Below are 25,055 nucleotides of genomic sequence, written 5' to 3'. Positions count from 1 at the left end.
TTTTAATGTGGGATCATCAGTAACATGTTACAGTTTTTCCCTGAGATGCTGAGAACTTTGTGGATTTGGTCAATATGTTGTCAAGAACCTGACTCTTATATTGAGACATGTATTCTGTTCTGTTCTTTTATTTTATTTTATCAATCAATATTTCTTGACTATCCTTGAGGTCAGAACTTCTTCTAGCTTCATTTAGTATCGTTTTCTGGCAAAGCGTGCAGGCATTTCATCAGCAACTTTCTGATGATCAATGTCCAATGCACAACTGTACTCTGCATGAGCAAATACACTATAAGGTATTGTTTTCATCGAACTACTTGGAGTACAGGTATGGGCTTCTCATAAACAGTTAGATCCAGTCTTTTTACGAAGCAATTATGTATGTAAACTGTTTTTTCAAAGTTGATCTTAGGGTACAAGAATTCAAAACTATCTTTAGGATGTAACTTGTAATATTAAGGCCACAAGGATTATTATTCACCATCATTTTATGCTAACGTAGTCTATTCTGACTTGAGCTTCCCAACCGAGAATGTGCTAACAATGGACCTGAGCTAAATAGGTGCATCCTTGTAATAGTTCTCTAGGTCTAAACTCCAAGCATACATTTACTAAAAAAAAAAAAAGAAATCATCAAATTCTCCTTTTAGGGTGTGTATGCATCATATGTTGCTTGCTGCCCTAATCTTGTGGTTTTGCACTACTCTACCACAGGTTACTGTTAATGCCTGCTCAGTGATAGTCATTGCATTCACTATTAGCTATTACATTTTTATACAGAAACTCAAAGCATTCATTCACTACATAGTAATTAAAAAAAATACTGTTAAAACAAATAAAAGCATTGTTTGATATAAAGACTTGTTATCATGTTACCTTTGCATCAAGTACGCCTTCAGGATTGATTACATCTAACTCTATTTAAATATTAATCTTATGTATCTACCTTTTAAGTCTATCAAAAATAAATTAAGTTTCACTTTGCTAGTACAAGGCATTAGGCACAACATTCTCCCTTTTTACCCTGTAAGCACACTTTTAAGTCTTCCCACTCTCTTAATGAAATGTTGTAAGTGAAACACTGAATGAGTATTGTACAGTTTTTATTACATCCACAGAATTAACTTTTCAGACAGTAAGTTGGATACTGGACCCTGGGCACTGAATGATAAAAGAGCACTCTATCTTGTTCATCCCGTCTAAACATTGTGAACGTCATTACAATAAGAAATTTGCGTCCACCTTCACAGGTATCTTATTTTGTTATTCATAGGGTTCTGTAGAGAGGAAAGGCACTAATGAATCCTTCCGCATCAGAGTATGCAAGAAAATGGTAGTTTTCCCATCCACCCACTCATTACCTCCCAAGGTGGTGGATGGGGAGGAAATATCATTAACTTACACACAGAAGGGGAGCTTTGCACTTGAAATCGATGTGATCTAGGGGTGAGAAAAAAACACCAGGGTGTTAAAACTGCCCTCACCCACAGAAATCTGTGGCATGCTTCATCATAGGGCTGCTAACACACCTCCGCGCAGACCAACTCCGGAGGTGGAGCAATAAGGGAGGGGAAGACAATACAACACATAGAGAAACAGTGTTGGATTACAAGTGAAAATGGTGCAGAAAAAACATTTAAGACTGACCACGGGAATTCCAAATGTAACTTTAATATTGGATTCCCTGACCAGAGTAAAAGGTCATTAACAGACCAGTGGGTGATGGTATGTAGGCTACAATGAACTCCCTACCCTTCCACTCTGCAAATTGTCGACATGTTTCAGCCGGCTACCGTAAATACCCCGGCTTTAATCAGGACTCACAAGAGAAAGATCCCATAGGTACTACCCCTGCCTCCTCACTCCTAGGGTATAGTGTAAACACACATCTGAGTAAATGCTCAGAGAAAATATGGAAGAGTAACTTGCTCTCCGAGGGAAACCTGTAACAAAACCAGCAAAAACATATATCAACTATACAGTGCAGTGCCCTCTGTGAATAATACACACAAACAAAGGTGGTTTTTACCAACCCGATCACACCAGCGATTCCATATGGGCGTCGCAATCAAACACAGGCCACTAATGCAAATCATAAGGCCTTGCGTCCCATTTAATGAGGATAGATGTCCCATTTGAGCGCTCATTCCACACTCGTTCTTTTCATTAATATTACCCACGGTAAAACAGGCATCAGTGCTAGATGAAAGAGACCCACCCACTCACTCGGCATATCTTACCGAGTTCATTAAAATCAAAACTAGAAGTGGCGGAGGCGCGAGGACAGCTCCCTATAGTCACTCGCTGTTGGGATATGGAGATAAAAAGATAAAACAGGAAGAAACTAATGGTTAAGTCTGTGATGAGTAGAAAAACGGACCCGACTTGGGACCTAATACAATAGTTTGCTCAGCTGTAAGCAAGTCCCTTAGTAGGTATTGGGACCCGATCTGACCATTCTAGTGATAGCCCACAGAGTGCCTATTACGCCCTCCATGGCGGCATTACAGATAAGAAACTTACTTCGTCAAGGTGAGCTGTTTCGGACGAATTGTCTGTCCCGGTGTCGTGCAGTTGCAATGCACTGAGCGGTCCAAGCCGGTGATATCCGTCCCTGTCCTGGTCTGAGTCATCACGTGTGTTACGTATGTGACTGGAGGTGGGTTAGATGCAGAGAGAAAAACAGGAGCGCTGACTCACTCCCCCATCTTGGGGGTAGGGAGTGACACAGCGCATGTGCGACTTGGCCAAAGCCCTGATGAGAATGAAACAATCTCAATCTCATTAAAGCCACGCTCATAATTGATAGATGGAGCGTGTGTGGAGCGCCAATTTGAGTATGCCCATATCACTACATCATTATCTACTCTGGTGTGTGTATGCAGATAAATACCTCGCATTGAGGTGGGGAACTCCAATCTATGCTGAGGAACTCTTACAATGACACATGTGCCGATCCACAGTTATAATTACAGATGACATAATACTGATGTGCCTGAACCCCATGACACCGCCTACTTGTGCTACATCTATTTGTGTAGTGCCTGACTGGTTCTACAGTAACCAAAAGAACGAAGTACAAATGTGCTGCCAGAGGAGATGAAATAGCCCCTGCAATAATTGGACCTGCAGCAATCATGAATGGTCCATTGTGTTGTTGTGTTTCAATTTAGATACCCGTACATAGGTTTCCCTGAATCATGTCCTTATGTAGGCGCAATTTGCATTGCCCTTATTTAAGCATAGAATCCCAGTCCTTATTTAGGCATTTGCCATGCTATCCAAATACAGGCATGGTCACCTACATCCGTCCATCCCACGTCACAACTAGTTCTTAAAATCCAGACCCATAAGCCATCGGGACTTTCCCTAGCTAGGATTATTGAGTTCTCCAAGAACTCATCTATTTTGCATGAACTACTATTCCTTAGGGGTTCATCCATGACGTCTTCCTCTGCCCGACTTTACGTCAATGCTAGCATTCCTAAGCACCTTCCAGGTAAAAATATGTCTTCCCTTACCATGGCAAACCACGGCACGGCTCGGCATGACTTGACTGCACGGTTCGCCACGGCAAGTTTGGAAGAGACCATATCCCGGTCTGACGCACTGACCAGACGCTGTCATCCCTACTCGCAGAGAATCCAGCTTCTAGTGTTCTGACTCCCTTTGCAGGGTGTTAGAGTTTCAGACCCGGAAAGAGATTCCCACCTCTCTCATTCTAAGGTATGGAGTTGACAAGGACCTAGAGGGACTCTTGGCATATAAACTTAGTATATATTATACTATAGAAAACCGCACCTACTCTTACCTTGTACTACACTTAGGTTAGGTACACTGGGGTAGAATTATTTAGAAGCACCAGATGAGTATTCCCTTTTTAGCCTTTGTTATTTATGTATGTATATATGAATATATGTCATAGCTAAAAGACAATGCAATTGCAGTATTATTTCTTCTTACTGCTTACGCTGTGCGTATTATATCTTGCTTACTGTCTAATGATTGTAACAGCTCACATCTCTAACACAAGAAACAAGACTGTTCAATAAACCCTTTTTATTGAAACGCACGTCTATCTATTTCTGTGAAGAACCTAAGCATGCACGATTGACTGAGTGTAACTGTTATCTATTGTTTCCACGATTCTGAGACGAGATCCGATTCTAAGGGAAACAAAGTTGTCTTGTTTATGCGGTTGTCAGAAACGAATTCCTTCTTGTTCATTCGAGAAGTTTCTTGTGACCTCTGAGTTAGCTGGCACACACAAGTAATTAAGTTTTTTATACTTGATAGGAGCATACTGACCTTAGTCCTATGCAAAAACTATAGTGTATATTTTTCCAATGCACAGAGCCTATAAGGGAAATAGGAACTACACTACATGGCGCCCAACGTTTGGTAAGGCACTAATTTAACGCTAGATACTGAAGTAACTCAGTCGCGCTTTTCTCAGAGACCCCTACTCATAATACTCCATAAGACGTCTGGAGTGGGTAGGGATAATACTCGCCATAGTTGAGTAGGACGAGAATCCTATGTATTAGCTGTTTGGTTTGTTCAACGTTGAAGGATACAGTGTTCCAAAATATTGTGCACCTTATCTTTGTTTCCTTGAGACTTGTTCTACATTTTTCAAAAACAATGTCCCAAAACAGGGATAATAATGAAGCTGCCGCTGACCAAGTCGCAATAGCTTTTAATACTACAGGTTTAAATGAAACCGATGAAGGTGTTATAAGCATCCCTCCAAACTTAAGGAGAGCCATTACTCTAAAACTTATAAAACATGGCCTAACACCAAGAGGTGGAAGAGCAGTTTTTGTGATGGAGGCACATGAATCTTTTCAGACAGAGTTATTCTATTCATGGATTACATTCCCAGAATCAAATCCAGTAACACATGTATTTTGCTTCTTCAAAGAAAATGAACCACCTGAGGAATACATTCCCTTCGAGGATATTGAAATTCCACTCACATACCAGGAGCATCAGCTCTGGTTTAAAGGCGCCCTAAAACATTTCAATCATATTACCAGGCTCGGTCCACTAGTAAGACCAGGAGCAACATGGCCGATTTTAGCCGGCTACATACCTCATCCTGACATTGAAGAAATGTCAGATGGGAATTACTTAATCAAATACAAGAATTAATAGAATTACACAGTTAAACAACAACTGTCTGAGGGTCCTGAAAAGAACTCAATTAAACACAACCCTACATCTTCTAAAAAGAAGTGGGAAAATAACAAACAACTTTCAAAAGAAAAACATTCTCAATCCCGAGGTAGATCTCCTCAAAAGGAGCCCTCTGAATGGAGGTATAACCTCAGGAATAGGGATAATTTGAAAAAACCTGACAGGTATCAAGATACTGATACACGTTCCTCTCTTACCTTTCAGACATCTTCGCAGACATCCGAAAGAAGAGGGTGGTCAGATCACAAAGAAGAACGAGTGAAGTCCAGAGACAATCAACACGTTCAAAAAAGCAAACCAAAACCTCAATTCACTAAGAAAAAGGTAGCAGGTCCGAAGATCAGACATGCCGAGAATTCTGAGAACACAACTCAAGAACGGAGAATGGGCTCAGATGCTGATGGACAGTGCAGCAGAAGTAACAATAGCTCGCCAGAACCTGAAGGAACTTCTGGAGATAGTGGACTTGAATGAGTACATCACAGTTGAGACTGTAGACACCAGGGGTAGTTCTCCACAAAAGTTAGATGAAATAACACTCCGGATGGAAGGAGACATACCAAGAAAAGTGAAAGTACTCTTTTGGGAAAAACTTTCAAAGGGTTTATGACATACTTCTAGCAGAACAAGACTGGCCACCAAAATTTGTCAGGGAGTGCCCACATGGCGAAGACATCATTATGCCAGCCTTCTCCAACCATGTTCCTATAAATTTAAAATATACTTATGCCTGGAAATGGGCAGTTGCCCAGGCTCCAGCATTATACAAAAATCATGTAGGATGGGATGAGGACTCACTTCACCATAAAATCCAATTAAGATGTCAACCTACTGCACAAAGACAGTACCCAATCAAGCAAGAAGCTAAAAAACAGGTCAGGGAGATCTTAGATCAACTTGAATACCAAGGGCTGATTGAAACATGCACCTCATCAATGAACAATCCTTTGTTTCCTGTTTCGAAACCAGACAACACATATCGTCTAGTTTTGGATTGCAGACACCTGAACGCTTGTTCTAAAACTTTTGCAGTACAAAATGCACACAGTACAGCACTAATGAATAACATTGTGCGTAAAAAATATAAAACCACATTGGATATGTCAAATGGTTTCTTTTGTCAAAATATAGCACCTGAAAGTAGGTACTTGACAGCTTTCTCAATAATGGGGATCCAGCGTCACTTCTGTCGACTCCCTCAAGGGTTCAAGAACAGCCTGGGGTTATTCTCAGCAAGAGTAACAGAGTTACTACAAATTTATGATGATGCGGCATTGTCATATGTCGATGATATCTATCTGACAGACGATGACCTGGATAGACACTTGAACAAGGTAAGTACCATTATACTGGGCTTTGCCTCTGAGGGCTACAAATTCAATTTAAAAAAAATCAAGAATTGCCCATCTCAATGTGCTGTTCCTAGGATATGAGCTTTCAAATGAAGGCAAAAGCCTGGCAGCTAACTTTTTAGAAAAGTGTGCGCTGCTCCAACCACCAAAAACGCTGAAAAACCTACAGTCGATTCTAGGTTTCCTGAATTTTGGAAGAACTTACATTCTAAATTGCGCAGAAAGGGTTTAACCTCTCTACGAATTAATCAAACCTCTATTTCAAAAGCAAAGATTACAAACACGCGTAAATGCACGCAATTTAGTGATATGAATAATTCCGGGTGATTGTGGATTCACCTACTTAACTTTTAATGAAGGTTAAAAAGTACCAATTGCATACAAATCACATTTGTATACACAAGCGGAAATGCGCTTCACTTCGACAGAAAAAATTCTGACAGCAGTTCAAACCGCTGTAGCAAAAGATAGCGCTCTAGCTCCGGGAAAACGCATTATTGTCGTGACTCCAGTTCCAGCCTTAGAGGTGGTTACAAAAGCAAGCATTCAAAATGCAAAAGCTTTACATCCAAGATGGATACAATGGGTTAATTCTCTTGCTGCAACAGATGTTGAATATGTTTTTGATCTTAATTTAAAAACACAAGCATTCCTGTAATACGAACACGAATGTCCTCTGCCTATTGAGATTCTCCCTCTTGACCTGTATGAATTTATAATTTATACTGACGGATCAGCACAACCCGCTACGGGAAGTAAGCAAGCTTACAGTGCAACATGCGCGATCGTTAAAGGTTGTATGCGTAATGGTAAATTCCGACCGATGGTCACTAAAACACAATCTCTAGGAGATTGTATAGCTCAGCGAGCTGAACTTCAAGCATTCAAATTGGCACTTGAAAATACGGATCGCGAATTCCCTACACTTATAGTGTGCGGTTCTTTTTACTGTGTTCAATCACATAATGAATATTTACAGAATTGGCTTCAAAATGGTTTCAAAGATGCAAAGTTGGCACAAGTAGTTCAGTAGGGAGACAGACTACAAAACACTCACGTGATACACACGCGGAGTCATCAACGTGATGGCGTTCACGTTGCAGGGAATCCATTGGCTGACGAAGCCGCAAATGGGGCTGTGCAAACGGCTTCCGTAGCTGCGATCACTCGTTCAAAAAACGAAAATAGACAGTGAGATATTGTTGGCTGTCAATGCTTCAAGCAAAGGCAGTGGTGCAGCGTTACCTAAAAAATTTCCACTCAAATACTCGTATATATTTGAAGCGAACAACGTTCCGTTTGCTCGAATCCCTGGAGTGGGGATAGGATAATTCCAAACATGGAACGTAGAGCAGCTTTGATTTATGAAGCACATCTGGGAGAGGGTCTGTCACATCAGGGGATCTCTAAAATGATTTTAACATTAAAAGAGATTTACTGGTGGCCAGGAATGAATACACTTATCCACATCTTCATCAATAACTGCATAGACTACCATAGAGATCGCAGGGCAGAACGCCACCAGACACCAAATTACAAAGTAGCCTGCCCAGCACAGACACTATTGTTAGACAGCATTAGACTAGCTACGCGCAGGCGTCCATTTGGACAAATGCAATCCCAAAAACACTAAATCAAGGTTCCTATGGATGTGGCCTCAGAGCTCGGCTGACGCTCAAATTGTTATAAAAGATTTGCGAGTCTTCATCAGCACATACGCAATAGGCGCGCTACACTCTGACCAAGGCCCTGCGTTTAGCTCTCGGGCTTACAAAGAAGCCATGGCCAGTTTGGACATTGCATTGCGGTACTCCTCTCCATTCTACCTTAGGGAAATTCTGTTGTGGAAAGGAAAAACCGGGACATAAAGTGGTCTATAACAGCTAGGGTATTAGGTTCGGGTGATCGGTGGGTCAAACATCTTTATATGTTCCAACGCTCATTAAACAATTTGCCAAGAAGTTCTCTGGGGGGGGTCACTCCATATGAGGCCCTATTTGGAACAAGAATGTGGGTTCCTGATCTGGAATGTAAAGGCACAGTGGTGAGAAATAAACCATTTGATATCAAAGATCGTTTGGCTGTTTTACAGGACTTAAATGAACTAAGTTCGAAACAAAGCAATGTGTTCCTGAAACAAACCACCACTGGGGATAATCCAGCCATCCCAGCAAGGCCTGTCTGGATCCCAAAGCTTGGGGATCTAGTCAGAGAGAAGATAGCGGACAAGAAGGAATATGGGCCTTCTTACAGACAACCGGTACCTGTCCTAGCAATCCACGGATCAAGAACAGTACTTCTGCCGCCCCTTGCTGGTAAAAAGGAGAAAAGATTTGTGTCCATCGACCTCATCAAACCACACTATGTGGCCAATACTAAGCAGTAGGCCTTGTGGACTCTGACCAAGTGGCAGACACACTCCTCTAGCTACAATCCAAGAGGTTCAAACTGAAAGACTCATCACCATTGAGGATCCAACAGTAAGAAATGAAGGACTATGCAACAATGCTATGGAACTCGTTCCTCTTGATACCCAAATAACAGTTCGTCCTGATACATCTGTCTACACCAACGTAGCAAGTGATCCACTGGTTCCAGCGATTTCAACGAATCCTGATGCAATATCTACCATTGACAGAACTGCCTCTGGCTATTTCATTAACTTTGATACGTTTTCTGAGGATCCCAGCGAACCTGAAACAACGCCAGCCAAAAGAACTTTCAAAGAACAAGCACAGGACTTCCTTTATCACGTGAAAAAGACTTATCTGGTTTCAACATGGATTCAACTATGGATTATTTCTGGAATATTTTTCTTTCTGCTTTGGCTAGACTTAGTAATGATTTGAGCATACTGATAAATGGAAGATTTATTCACTTAGACACAGAAAGTAAAAATGTGAACTTACTTTTGAAACCACACAAATCATCCCATTGTGAAGCAAGAAACTTGTCAGCAGTGAACATCACAGCCGTTCCTATACAAGATGGTATAGTTTGGGACAAAACGGATTATGATATATTCGGTCCGTCGGAACTTTTGAAGATTCCACACTTATTTAAGATATCATTAAGTGACTTTATTACCTCTAGTACCTATTCTTATGATTGGGACTTTGAGACTGTTAATAACATGATGTCTGATCTAGAAAGGTCTGCTGCATTCCCCAAACCATGAATACTAAGAGGGTTTAACTGACTATGAACAGTATTTTGTTATAACCACTATGGTCATCATTTCTTGCATAAATCTGCATCACCTAGAAATGTATTTATATATAACCAATGGGAACATTGTCTTACACCACCAAGGGGTAGCTCAAAAACGTTTGAAATGAAGTTTGCATATTTTTCAGGGTACAATACATCCAATCCAGAAGCATTTTACTTTAAGAATGTAAACAGAACAGGAACGAAAAATATGTTAACTAATACAAAACAGATTTATTCTGCAGCCTTTATTGCCCAACTGTCTAGACAGGGATTTGAGTTTTGGAAAAACACAATCGACACAAAATCTGTCTGTGGTACATAAGATTGTCAAGTACAGGGGATAGAAGCTTTGTTTAGAGCCTGCATCATGCCACAGCAGATAATGTTTTTGAATGACACTGTCCAACAAACATCTTGCCTTGGGTTAGCCAAGATCAAAGACATGAACACACCATCCATACCTGCACCTGCAAGTAATAGCACTACACAGGGGGTGGTCGACGTACATACTATTTTACAAAACAACAGATCAGATTCCGAATGGAAAAAATGGTTGCTCTGGCCCACAGACACAAACATCTGTTAAGAAAGATTCCTGAACAAGATACAAGGTTTAACAATCAATAGCCAGATCCACGCTATGTTCAAAGACAGCATCCAGGGGTAGTAACAACATACAGTGTAGGAAAACTATGCCTTGATTGGCTGCAGACATCTACACTAGAGGATGTGAAATAACACTTATCTTTACTTAAAGAAGACGCAGACCTTAGGGAATTCTTGCTAGGTCCAAGAAAACCGCGTCAAAAACGTTTCCTATATGCCGGCATCTATGCTGCTTATAATGAAATACGGAAGGTTACCCAAGCACGCGCTGCAGAAAGAACACGAGAAATTGATCGTATTAATTTAGAGAAATCTCTCGCTGTGGTCGACAATGGGTTAACGACTCTGTCATCCAGGATATATTCATTGGGCAACATTGTATCCTCTGCTATAGACATTGTGGAACAAGATTTGTTCCTGCTGCGTCATGGCCAGTCTCAATTACGTTCTATTCTATTATTAGGCTGGACGCTATAAAACTTGTGTGCAGGCTATGTGCCTTGGCGTTTCATCAACACGTCTTCTCTGTTTTCTGATTACAATCTCACTGATAAACAGATCAAACTGGCACAAAGGGGAGCAAAGTATACAGTGCTGAGCATTGAAAAACTGGAAAAATTGCCATTTACAGTAGCAGAAAAACCAGCTACAGAATGGATCATACATGGCAAAATAACTCTGCTTGTTACAACTTTCCATTTTCAGTATTGCCTTAGACACATGCCAGTAGGTAAATATGAAAGGTTGGGTAAAGAATACATCAGGACATCCTGGGATTTACCTTACACACAAAGATATTGGAGTGGGGGGCGTGAAGTGTTTATTAGCGGTACACGCTGTGAAAATGCACTGAGCGGTTCACTCATATGTCGGGATATTAGTTTACACGGGGCCTATAGCGGTTCCACTGCAAATTTATCCTGCCACTTGCAAGGTTCACCAGCCGCTGTGATTAATCCAACGTTTGGACAACTTTCAAATGGGAGTTACCTCATGTTGAATGATCAGAGCTGTTGTGTTATGTTGCCAGGTATCCCATATCTAGTAACGGTTACTTCCAGGGTCACTTGCTACATGCAAGTCTTGTTCCCCCAAATAGACACAGTCAGGGAGTTGCCTTTGTGGCCTTCACTATACATCTCATCTATACAAATTGATACTTTAAGCAGAATAATTATTTTACAACAAACCGTGCCTTTGACCTCGGCCAAAGAAACCTATGATCTACAAGTCGCAAGGACTTCGGCTGAGATACAGGCTCTGTTAAGGACAAATTGCCCTACACATTTCACAGAAATGTTGGGACGTATCTTAAACATATCTGATACGAGTGGTATTGTGCATGTATTTAAGCCCATATGTTCGGGACTGTTAACACCTTTTTCAAGCAGTCCTCGGAATCATTCCAAACTTTGTGCACTCGGTGTTTGGTGGTCTGCCGCTAATTCTAGCAATCGTCGCAGGAATCCTATTTTTATTCCTTCTGCTACGCTATGGCATACCACTCCACCAGCATCACTCCCAGCACCTTGGAGAATGCTCTCCTGGAAAGGAAGTGTTGTGAGCGCATAGTGCAACTATTGGGTTTGCCTCATCTACGAGAACTAAATACCACATGGTTTCTGTCGTTCAGACCAATCTGACAAGATTGCACCTTACCTGTTCTACGCTGCCTGCTTTGCGGTGAAAAATGCGTGCTAGACATCTGTCTAACACTCCCATCAGTCATGCCAACGGATATTGATACTCTGCTGGACCCGATAACGGCCCATGCTCTGTGTTGTCCCCAGCGGCTACCGATCCTGATGACGGCATTCATTGAGATCTCACAGACGCAACATGCTACTGCTGAGGCACGAGATGGATTAACTGGCGCGCAGGTAACATCGGCAACAAACACTGCTACTGACGATGCATCACATCTATGTGCAGTTAGTCTTCTAAACGAGGTAATCGACCTATCACCGACGACGGTAGACAAACTTTTGTCTACAGGATTGGAGGATTTCATGTTTTCCCCAGCATCTTCAAATAACTTTTGATTTGGTTCACAGTGTACCATGTAATCTATGAATTCAGCCTTCAATTTTTTTTTTTAAACAAAGACTACATTTGGAACTTTCCTACGTTCACCTTTTTGTGAATATTGACTTTTTTTCATTTATGGCTACAAACTCTGCTTACAGTAGAACTATTCATATAGAACAGCCTTCATTGAAATACTTCAAGGGACACATTGTCACCTTTCTTCGCATTAATGTAATCATGACATGAAATGGCTCTGAACCTTTTTTCCTTTCTGTACAACTAGACCATTTCATTACACATGTGTATATGTTTCGGTTCATTCACTTAGTATTCACTGTAAATATATGCTTAGAATGAAATATTGCTTTCATATGCACAGCACCTTTGCATTTCATGTCTAGCAAAGTTTTTTAACAAACGACTTCTTTTAGTATGTTTTTAGAAATGTTTTTAGTGAACATGTGATACTCAATTTTATGTTTAGCATTTAGTAATGTCGATCATTCGTCAATGGAGTGGGTGTTGTGTTTCGATTTAGATACCCGTACATAGGTTTCCCTGAATCATGTCCTTATATAGGCACAATTCGCATTGCCCTTATTTAGGCATAGAATCCCAGTCCTTATTTAGGCATTTGCCATGCTATCCAAATACAGGCGTGGTCACCTACATCCGTCCATCCCACGTCACAACGAGTTCTTAGAAACCAGACCCTTAATCCATCGGGACTTTCCCTAGCTAGAATTATTGATTTCTCCAAGAACTCATCTATTTTGCATGAACTACTATTCCTTAGGGGTTCATCCATGACGTCTTCCTCTGCCCGACTTTACGTCAATGCTAGCATTCCTAAGCACCTTCCAGGTATAAATATGCCTTCCCTTACCATGGCAAACCACGGCACGGCTCTGCAGGACTTGAGTGCACGGTTCGCCACGGCAAGTTCGGAAGAGACCATATCCCGGTCTGACGCACTGAACAGACGCTGTCATCCCTGCTCGCAGAGAATCCAACTTCCAGTGTTCTGACTCCCTTCGCAGGGTGTTAGAGTTTCAGACCCGGAAAGAGATTCGCACCTCTCTCATTCTAAGGTATGGAGTTGACAAGAACCTAGAGGGACTCTTGGCATATAAACTTAGCATATATCATACTATAGAAAACAGCACCTACTCTTACCTTGTACTGCACTTAGGTTAGGTACACTGGGGTAGAATTATTTAGAAGCATCAGACGAGTATTCACTTTTTAGCCTGTGTTATTTATGTATGTATATATGAATATATGTCATAGCTAAAAGACAATGCTATTGCAGTATTATTTCTTCTTACTGCTTACGCTGTGCGTATTATAGCTTGCTTACTGTCTAATGATTGTAACAGCTCATATCTCTTACACGAGAAACAAGACTGTTCAATAAACCCTTTTTATTGAAACGCCCGTCTATCTATTTCTGTGTAACTCTGAAGAAACTAAGCATGAACGATTGACTGAGTGAAACTGTTATCTATTGTTTCCACGATTCTGAGACGCGTTCCGATTCTAAGGGAAACAAAGTTATCATGTTTATGCGGTTGTCAGAAACTTATCCCTTCTTGTTCATTCGAGAAGTTTCTAGTGACCTCTGAGTTACCTGGCACACATAAGTAATTAAGTTTAATGTACTCGATAGGAGCATACTGACCTTAGTCCTATGCAAAAACTATAGTGTATATCATTCCAATGCGCAGAGCCTATAAGGGAAACAGGAACTACACTACAGTATTGTCACCCATTGAGAGGGGAATTCTGTTTCCGTCCCTCTCTGAGATTGGATGTGATCAGTCAGAGCACACCTTCCCAATCATCTGCCAGCAATGATGGGATAGGTGAGGGGCATTCATCACCAGAGCTTTATCACCAGCAGAGACCTAGACCCGCCACCTCTGCATCTCGTATGATGAAGTAGAGACCTCTGCGCTTTTATAGACCATCAATTGTTTGGCAGACGCTTGTGCAATTAGGACCCATGCCTTTTCTGTACCCTAACTTTTGACGTACCTGAGGTCCAAGGCCTCTGTGCCTTACCTGCCACAGTCATTACATGTATCTGGTACTACTTAGGTCAAACCTGCTGCTGTGTACACAAGTATTTTTTTCATTAAAATTGCACCTGTATAATGAAAAAGAGTATGTTATGTTTTAATGTGAACTGGTGATATTTATCTCTCTCCTGCTTACATGTGTTCTGCAGTTCTTTCAGCCTAATTGGGCACTGTAGGCATGTTATCATGACAATCTGTTATTAACTACATTATAAATTGGTGGGTGGTATTAGTGTAATGACAATTGGAGGTTTTGTTTAAATGTCTCAATTTGGCGGTCGCTTGACACCAAATTTTTCTTAACTCTCTGGTTTTATTATTAGGGGAGGAGATATGCCTCAGTAACCATATTTGTTAATGTAAAATCAAAATCAGAATTCACGGCTCATATCTCAGTTTAAGCAGTTGATCACATCGTATAGAGGGTAGTTTAGACTCCTGGCAAAATATAATAAGCATTGGCAAAGCAAGCAGGACTGGTATTCCCGTGGTGCCAGTACTGATCAACAACACTTCAGGAAGATATGCATGCACAGACAACATACATATGGGGAACATAACATCACAGATGCTCTGGCGCATGTGTGCTACCTAATGGCCCGTTATTGTAACATGGATGATTAAGTGTTGCATAACATTTTTAAAAGCCACATTCTATTAGATATAACATTTAAATATTTCATTTGTCTCAAATACACAGCTATACTTCAGAATTTTCAAAAATACCACAAAATTTAATGAATGTTTAGGATATTAGTTTTCAAGAGGTCTCCTATGTTTCTAGGTGGAAATACTATGATAATATGGTACTTGATAATATGCGAATCTCCTCTTAACAATATTAACTTTTCCTTTACGAAATTAATAGTAACTATATTTGCTGCTGATATTTTTAGATATGGAGACTCCTATGTTTGGAACAAAGTTACAACGTGTATACATAATATTCTCAGTGGAAGGCGATGGATTGAACATTATGGAGAAATAACAATTAGAAACACAAAAAACTCTACCTGTATGTGCAGAATTACATTCAACCAGGTAAGATTACCAACAGTCCTATCTCAAAGATAGTGTTTCTTCTGAGAGGTTAACCTAGTCTCATTGAGCCACCAGATATATTACTAGACTCTAGATCATTGGTATCCCAGAGGGACAGCCTTCCACACAGGGCATCAGTGTCCCTAACCTGCTTATGTTCTACTTTTCTTTCTTCGTGTAAGGATCCCAGAACATTCTGCTGTACTGACAGGTTGACCCCAGCCAGCTTTGATCCTCTTTCCAAAACACCACGGCATATGAATCTTTTCCCATGGTAATCTTTAGCAAATTCATTGAATTGTTGAGAGTGGGATAGCTAAACAGATTGTCCTGAATGCATCTTGTTGGCACAGAATTTTTTTAGAATCTGTATGAGAAATCTTCTCATTTGTCATTCAGGCATTGAGGAGTATAAAAGCAAAAGGAGGGAAATGAAGGGGACCGACACATGTGGTGACAGTGATGAGAAATGAATGTGCTAATACTTTACTTATTCTAGGGACAATCAATAATTCAAATCATTGTCCTTTTCCACAACAGTGTTATTCTGAATTCTTATGTTTAACCGACTTTTGAAACAGGAAAACACCCATCTGTACATAATTGGGAAGGCTTAGAGTAAGGTTCTCATTTTGCGTGTCCTGTTTATACTAATAGGCTCAGTAACCAAAGGTACCACTACCATTAAAATTATAAGCTGTGGCCAAGATCTTTGGGTAAAATACTGGGGAAACATACATGCAGTCCCACATACAGGAATATTTCTGCCCACAGGGTTGCTTATACTGCCGATAACTCCAAGGGGTGAGAGAATACTGGGCCAAATTCTGAAACACAATGGAGCCATTTGGGTATTGGAGAGATGTATATCATCAGTGCTACAGATCTCACTCAAACTAAAAAAAAGCCATTCACCCTGGTGGACCCACCACACCCCATTGTGTTTCAACGAGGGCATTATCACTGAACTGAATGAAGAACCATAATCTTGATATTTGTTTGTTGTTTCCTTCTAGATAAATGGGGGTAGCCATCTGACTATCATAACCCATAATGAAATCGCACAACTAAAAAAACAAAAAGCAAAGAAATAGTGAATTTGTGAGAATCAGTTTATTAATTTAGTTCAGTAACTTTAAAATAGAGTCTGTTGATGCAGAAATGGTTTTGGGCCATTTTTGAGAGCTTTTGATTTATGCACTCGGGGCATTAAGGCCTGAACTATCAGCTTGGATAAACCCTTAATAACTGGCAATTCTAATCCTCAAACTTTGAGTCCTTGTGTTGAAGTCTTCTCCACTGCAACAGAACGTGCTGGGAGTCCTTGTAAGGACTGAGTAGAATCCAATGAAAGATGACCTTACCGCCATTGCTTTTAGAGTTGAACATTTCCTCCTGGGTGACAGCACCTTGGGTTCTAGTTTATGTGTCCATTGTGGTTTCAAGACTCAGCCCTGTTGTCGAGTGGCTGCCATGTGTTGAGGCACCAAATGCCTCTGTTACTTTCCTTTTGTGGAAATAAAAACCTTCAGTCTTCGATGTGTACTTTCTCAGTGAGTACATTCAAAAACTTAGCACATTAAACATCCCAACTTAAAAAGGTGGTCCAGGTTAAGGAAATTTGGGGTTTGGTTTATTCAACCAAACAACTGCCTACATAGTGAGATAGAGAAACTGAGTCACTGTCGTAAGGAAGTAGGGAAGAGATGAAGGGGCATACCTCAGTTATATTGTTTCAATAGATGCCTGAGAAGACTGTGGAATAAGGTACGAATTGACAGATGTTCTGCTGTCTATAGAACTGTTGTGCTGGAGAATGTCATGTGATGAGGATGCCATCCATTCAACCAAGAAGGAAAAAAAACAGGGAAATGGAGTGGAAACATTTCATCATGTGTGCTTCTGATTCCAGATAACAAATAAACATACTAGAGGAAAGGACTGTTTTTGGTGAATGGTAAATCAAACTTAGCGATGGGTAGACATGAGGCAGAGGTAATTGTCACTGTAGGTTGCCTGATAGATAACATTTGCCCCATGTGACTAGCCCTCCCAGGTTATGGTTGATCTGGGGGAGGCTATGCATTCCTAAGTTTGTTGCTGTAGAGATGTAACAAGGGCCATCTACAGTTGTTTGGATAAAAGTGAATACTTGCCCTATAAAATATTCAAATATATAAGTGAAAGGACAGGATGAGTGTGCATTAGTTCATGGTAGGGTTCTGCAGGAGGAATATTCACATCTACCCCATTACCAAGCACAATGCATAACAAGAGTGAATGTGTAGATGCAGAGCACATGGTGTGCACACTCCGCCATATACTGTTGGCCTCAGGTCATTACAAGTTGCTTTTCTTCAATGGACTTTCGGTTTCGAGGTGACTGTTAGTTTAGCCCCTGAAACCCACAATGCACCATGGCACAGACACCATCTCAAATTGTTGTTCTCATCCATCAGGCTCTGATGTGGTTTGAGCATTCTATCACATTTGCAACGAAAATGGGAAAAATGTTGATGCCGTTCAACTGGGCCCAGGAAATTATGGACTCAGCAGATTTAAAAAATGTTTCAGGGGAGGCGTGACCAACCATCATGGCCACGTGGACGTGATTCACATGGGGTCCGCTACATTCACTCATTACCTCAAGGCGACTGGCGCCCTAAGCCGGCAAAACATGCCCTTTTTGTGATGCGGTGCTGATGGAGAGTGGGGGGGGGGGCAGTAGGGGCTGCTTTTTAAGCCCCAGGTAGGTCGGAGAGTGACACAACAGCATTGAGCTAGAGTTGCCCCGCTGCCCATGCAGGAAGACGGCTAGCCCAGCAGGTGGGACCACAATATCCAAACTCCTTCGCCACAGGGAGCTGAGGGATTGGCAAAACAATGAGGGTAGGCTGCACTGAAGACACCCTTGGGTGCAGCCCTACCTCTGTGCGGTACAGTGTTGTGGTGCCGGCGAACCTGTGGCACCCAGTGATATTCACGTGGCCTTCCCAGAGATTCTAAGGTATGCTTAAATCACTGCATGCAGCACCCTGCCACCCCATACAGAGACTGCAAAAAGGGTCTATATAGTGCTACAAAAGGGGCCAAGCCACGATCCACACAGACAGTGGCAAATTAATACAAACCCCGATGCCTGACTTTAAAATGGCGGGTGCGGTGAGCTTGCAGATCGGCGATCCGTGCCTTCAGTGATGGGGCTCTGAGAGACATGTGCGAGGTGGTACTGCCTCTGACGCAAGCTGCTTTCGCTGCCAACTTGCTGACATGTGGAAAATTGACGGCGGAAAGGTGGTGAACTCCTTTCAATCCTACTAGTACTCAGCACTGACACGACCGGGCATTGTGTTTTCCGGCAACCTCCACTATGCTTGGGGATCAGGGGGCCATTTTCCGTAATGTACCTTGCTGCATCCTGGATCCTTACATTGGTATTACCACAGGGGCAAGAGAGACTATAACCATGGAGGACCGGCCTTCTCAAACTCCTAGAGGCGCTGTGACCTGTTACGAATCAAGGCATTCAAGCCCCGATAATTCATTAACCTTGCCACTGCAGCCTCAGAGAATATTAAAAGGCTGTATCTTGAGCTGAGGAGCCCGTTCAACTGAGCTCTCGTTTCACCCATGGAGAATAGCTGTGAGAGGGAGACGCAAAGATGGAATACTCGCCTGCCGTCCCATCAGAAGGCATGCTGTAAACGCCATGACTTCATAGCCTTCTCCTTTAAGCCCATCTATTGCCTTTATGCCTCAGAGAAAGACACAGTCCAATAGAGCATCAAGTTATTTCACACCAGCAGAGGCGAGAGACACCTGTCCTGCTGTCCCGCCCAAAACACTGCCTCCTCCACACAGCCCTGGCTACGGCCAAGATACCTATCCTCCGCCAATGGAGGTTGCCCGCGCCCCCATCACCAGAGGATTCAACGGTGGCAATGATACAGATGGCGTTGCACAAATGTATTATCTGTAACCTACAAGACCAGGCTGAGACGTTTATGCAGACATGGGCCCCTTTCCTGAGAGATGGATCCTGAAGGGGAGGGTACCACTGCCATCCCACATTTCCCACCCCCACTTCCGTGCATTCCATGCGGGCACTGAGATCAGTGTCCCTACGTGCTGTGTAGCAGACCTTTGCCATTCCTGTGTGAGGCCTCCCACTCCTCCTCCACCCGCGTCTTGCTGATCTCTCTCTCCCCACCACCTTCCCCTCCTACCTCCCCTATCATCACAGCATTTTCTTGCTTCCTCATGTTGCTTTTCACTCCCCTCCCTGACCCTCTCCCTCCAGTTTTTCCCCCTCCCCTGCTCCCTCTCCAGCCCCCATTTTCTAGCCTCCCTTCCCTCTGCCGGTTTCCTCAGTTTCCCAACCCCCACACATCCCCTCCTCTTGCCCCCCCCACTCAGACATTCAGGCATGCAGACCTCTCCTCAAAAGGAAACCGTCTCCGTAATCCCCCGCCTTTCCCTCCGTCGACAAACTGAGCATTTCCCATTCCTCTCCCATCGGAAAGAGCTCTATTCAAGCGGGATCGCTCATTCCCCTTTCCAGTGCACGCCCTTTCGTTTTCCCAACCCTCCTTATTTATATTTTTCAGCTATAGGGAGCAAATCCCATCTACCACCCCACCCCTGCCCCCACAGACCGGACATATTAACTCCCCCCCGCACAGCCCCCAGATAGTTGACCCCTCAACCCTTGTTATCCAAGGGGATGTCCAATTTTGGCAACATCGGTCCCCCTTGGATTTCATGTGTGAAGGGCCTCTACTTTGCAGCACAGTATCCCCACCTCCTCCCCTGTTCCTTCGCACTGCATTGTATTACTTGGTGCTTCTCGTCAATGTACCATACTGTGCAATTGTTGTATGCTTTTGTTCCAATACAAAATTACAACACAAAATAAAAGAATAGATACAGACATCATGATGGCTGTCAACAGTGCACATGAAGACATCCATTTGCTGAAAGGCTTTCCAGTGAAGTACTCCTACCAGTTAAGTGCGCAAAACATACCATTTGCTCGTATTCCCGGAGTTGGGGATAAAGTAATACCAAATTCAGATTGCAGGTTAGGTTTAATCCTAGCAGGACATGAGGGCTTAGCATCTGCAACGCAGGGGTGGAGGCTACCATGTCACTATTGCAGCAATGCTATTGGTAGCCAGGTCTTTACAAACAGACTAGGGACTTTTTCCTTACATGTGACATCTGCCAGCAGAAGAAGGGTTCCACCGCGGTGTGTCCACCACAGACACTCTGTTGAGCTCAGACAAGTCTCTCGCTTGTAATTATCTGGACGACTGCAGTCCCTTACAATCAGGTGGGACTTTAGGGCTGGCATGATCTCAACTACCAATCATCTGGTTCTTACTCTCATGATTGAAAAAGCAACCCACAGGGCCTCCAATATATACACCTGCTTTGTCGACTTAAAATCTGCATTCGACACGGTACCGAGAGGCCTCCTATGGGCAAAAATGGCCAGACGGGGTGTACCCCCAAACCTTCTTAATGCCATCATCAATTTATACTCAGATACCTGAGTTCAAATTAAAATAGGCAAGGGCGATAGAATGACCAGAAAGATCCCCACATCCATAGGTCTTAAACAGGGATGTGTTCTCGCCCCTTGCCTTTTCAATATTTAGACTGCCATCGGCTTGCAGCGCCAAATAACTGCCCTACACAGCATAACCGAATCCTTAACCCTGAAGCTAAATTACACCAAAACCAAAGTCATCTTCTTTTTGCCAAAAAAACAGACTGCAAAATTTCAACTTCGAATGGAAAGCTGCCGGAAATAAGATTGGCCAGGTTAGCACCTATAAATATCTAGGGGTGGAAATTGACTCGCGACTAAACTTCAAAAAGTATCTTGCTCAACGAAGGGCTTTAGCAAACAAGCTGTTCTTCACCCTCAACTTAATAAACAAAAAGATGAGAAGCTCGTCTTAGTCATATCTACTGCAGATCATCGAAGCCAAATTCTTTCCATCATTGACCCATGGCTCAGAACCCCTTAAGGGCAAAGAAGTAATGACATTCTACAGTCCGCCTTGCTCAAAAGCACCTACTGCATTTCATGATACACCTGCCAGCTCAAGTGTGCCTGGAATTTGGGCTCATGCACCACCACCCGGTGAGAATCGCTGCCTTACTCAAATTGTGCTGGAAGTTGATAACCACCCCACCAGTCCTTGGCCGCCTTCTGCTGGTCCAAAATGGAAAGCCAGCACACGATTAAAAACAGCTGGCCAACAGTGCTCTGCCTAACTTTGACATCCCTCAATGTACACGAGGTCTGGGAACTAAATATCAGCCACACAGCATAAAAAAAAATTGCCAGCAAAGCTGCCAAGCTAAAATCATTGTCTCTTGACAAAGCAGAAATGGCAGGCAAAAAAACACAGCTGGTCAGTCTTACAATCATATAGCACTTGGGGGCCCCAACCATACCTTACTTGTCACATCTCACAAACCATTCAGCATTTTCTTTTATTAACATGAATGGGAGCGTTTCCTTCAAAAGATCAGGTTCCACCGTGGGTGCAAAGATAGTCAAACTTTCTCTGCTAACTCTGCGGTAAATCGGATGAAAGCCTACTACACTTCCTGTGCATCTGCCCCGCTGTAAACCGCTTAAGACAGAGACTACTGTGCTCCGCCTTTCCGGCCCTCAAGATAAGATCATGCCGTACTGCAGTGCTGACATTACTGGACAGTAAATCAATCCAGCTCTCGTGTAAGGCCGCCAAGTTCTTGCTACAAGTGAACAAACTATTAACGTCAATTCGACCACTCTAGATGAACAATGGCCGCTGTGTGCTAGGGAGTATTCAAACAAAGATGCTGGCATTCGTCAGTTGAATCGTACGCCTGCTTTCCATCATCTCTTAAAAATCTTGCTGTCAATCTCCATGGGAGCACCCGCGCACAGAGCACTTTATGGACTATTGTTTTTAGATCATTGCTTCTGTACCGCAAGAAATTTTAACTAAGAATTCTGTTTTAACCTACGTTGCTTTCTCTTAGCATGTCTTTTATGTCAGATTTGTATGGCTTAAAATTGTAATATTTTAATTAATCTACAAAAAATAAAATACTACTACTAGATGGGGCTTACAAATACATCTTGGTTGCAGTGAATGCCTGATCTTGATTTGTATGGCTTTGCCCACATCGATCGACTGACTCCCGTACTGTTATCAAAGACTTGCAAGTCTTCATCAGGACATACACAGTTGGCACGGTCCATTCGGACGAGGAGCCGACGTTTGCCTTTAAGTCTTATAAAGACTGCTTGGAAAAATTGGGTGTGACTATGCTGTACTCCTCCCCCTATTATTCCGTGGGAAAGTCGGTAGTGGAGAGAAAGAACTAGGACTTAAAGCAGTCTTTAACAGTAAGGGTTTTAGGCTCAGGTTGCAGTTGGGTCCATCACCTAAATGAGGTTCAAAGAGCACTAAACAGTCTGCCTAGAAAATCCCTGGGTGGACGGATTCCCTATAAGATCCTGTTTGGGGTTAAGATGTGGGTACCTGACCTCGACAGTCACCCTTTGACATCAGTGAGCGTTTGACTGTTTTACAAGAACTGAACAGTTTCTGCGCAGAGCAATGCCCAAAAAAATAAAACGCACCACCAGTGGAGAATTGAAGGAAGCACCAGCAACCTCTGGCTGGATCCCCAAGATTGGTGAATTGGTCAGGGAGACAATTGTGGAAAAGAAAGAACTTGGACGATCTTACAGGGTGCCTGTCCTGGCTGTTGAAGGTACTTGTATCACCTATTGCTAGTTGCAAAACAAGAGATTTGTGTCTATAGTTCTCGTCGAACTGCATCATGTGGCTTGTTTTACACAGTAGGCCACATGGGCCCCTGAGCAGTTAGCTGTCTCCTCTCATAGCTATACTTGAGGTCCCAATGTGCGTTTTGATCAGCAATTAAGCTTCTACTCCCTGGCTGGGGATAACAAATAATGAAGTATCTCTTCTACCTGCTATATGAACAACAGTTATACAAACAACTTGTATAGAAACCCAGATTTCTATTCAGAAATCCGACACTGATTCGTCTACTTCAATATACCACAATTGAAATCAATTCCAAGTTCTACACTGCCAGAAATAGATCGAACACCCTCCGGCTACTTTATTGACTTCCTCGTCAGATTCATCGGAGCCGCTACCACCTCCAATTCCACCTCTACGAGATAGATTGTGTGTACTCTACTTTTGGATGAAGAAGATGTACTTTGTTCCTCCATGGATATGCCTGCGGATTACAATTTAATTACTTGTCCTCGTCCTGTGGATTGGTTTTGTGGCAGTCTTTTTCTTGCTTCCAAATGGAGACTATCTCCCAGAATGCTCTGCTATATAATTGGTGAACTTGGTTTTAACACCTCATTATTCATCACACAAAGTAAGAAGAGACCTTTCCTTAGTGACCATCTGTGCTGTTCCAGTTCCCAATGGAATTGTTTGGGATACGGCATTGAATGATATATTTGGACCAACTGAATTTTTGCAAATAGCATATGTATTCTGCATTTCTTTAAATGATATTATCACCCCTAGTACTATCTCTGATGATTTGGACATTAATATAGTGCATGAAATGCTAGAAGATCTAGAGTAATCCACAGTTTTCAGTTCTGTGGATATGAATGAAGAAATAACTGATTATGATTAAATGTTCTCTTTGCAACATTTTTGTCATACTTTCCTGCATAAGGCAAGTACTCCACAAGCTGTGTTTAATTACATGCATTGGGAACACTGCCCTATACCCCCACAGGGTTGCTCACACACGTTTGCAAAGAAGTTTACATATTTTTCTGATCATACCACAGACAAGTGGTCATATTATAATAGGATCTGACCAACACCAGCAAAAATCTATGCTTACTGATACGAGACTGATATATTCCGAATCTTTTCTTTTCCAGCTTTCTACACATGAGCTTGACTTTTGACATTGTTGATTTAAAATAAAATTAGGAAAAAAAAGATTGTCAAATTCAGGGAAATTAGACATTATTTAGAGCATGCCAAATGCCACATCAACTAATATTCTTGAACAAAACAGTGCTCCAAACATCATGTCTTGGCCTGGCTAAGATAAAAGTTTTAATTACACCAAACATTCCCACATTTGCACGTTTTGCGAACTGGCAACGGTTCACAAATTACATGGAGGATACATTAGACACAACGTTTTGCAACAGCTCATACAATTCTTCTGGAACAAATCGGGGGAGATGGTTAGTGTAGCTGTTACATACTATCGGATGTCATGCACGTTTTCTGGGTGACACCTAGTGGTTCAAGATCAGTAGGCCTTACCCACGTTACGCGCAGACACAACACTCGGGGTGGTAGCAATATACAGTGTTGGGATGGTTTGCCTTGATTGGCTAAAAACCTCAACACTGGTCCAGGTGAAACAACACTTGTCCCTTGGTCATCTTTCTGATCACATAGGACTACAGAACTTTTATTAGGTCTTCGAAAACCTTATC

General features: G+C 42.3%; 1 protein-coding gene across 4 annotated transcripts in view; it reads left to right on the top strand.

Moving 5' to 3' along the window:
* OSBPL6 (oxysterol binding protein like 6) overlaps nt 1-25,055 on the top strand; it is a 690,319-nt gene that overhangs the window by 607,175 nt on the left and 58,089 nt on the right. For all 4 annotated transcript variants that reach the window (XM_085645216.1, XM_085645218.1, XM_085645217.1 and 1 more), the window contains one exon: nt 15,376-15,520. In XM_085645216.1, coding sequence (XP_085501342.1) covers nt 15,376-15,520 — 145 coding nt within the window. The remainder of the gene's footprint in view (nt 1-15,375; nt 15,521-25,055) is intronic.

The sequence above is a fragment of the Triturus cristatus genome, chromosome 3_1 (genome assembly GCF_964204655.1).
Source record: "Triturus cristatus chromosome 3_1, aTriCri1.1, whole genome shotgun sequence".
Taxonomy (NCBI): Eukaryota; Metazoa; Chordata; class Amphibia; order Caudata; family Salamandridae; genus Triturus; species Triturus cristatus.
This window is presented reverse-complemented; position numbering and strand designations above follow the sequence as displayed.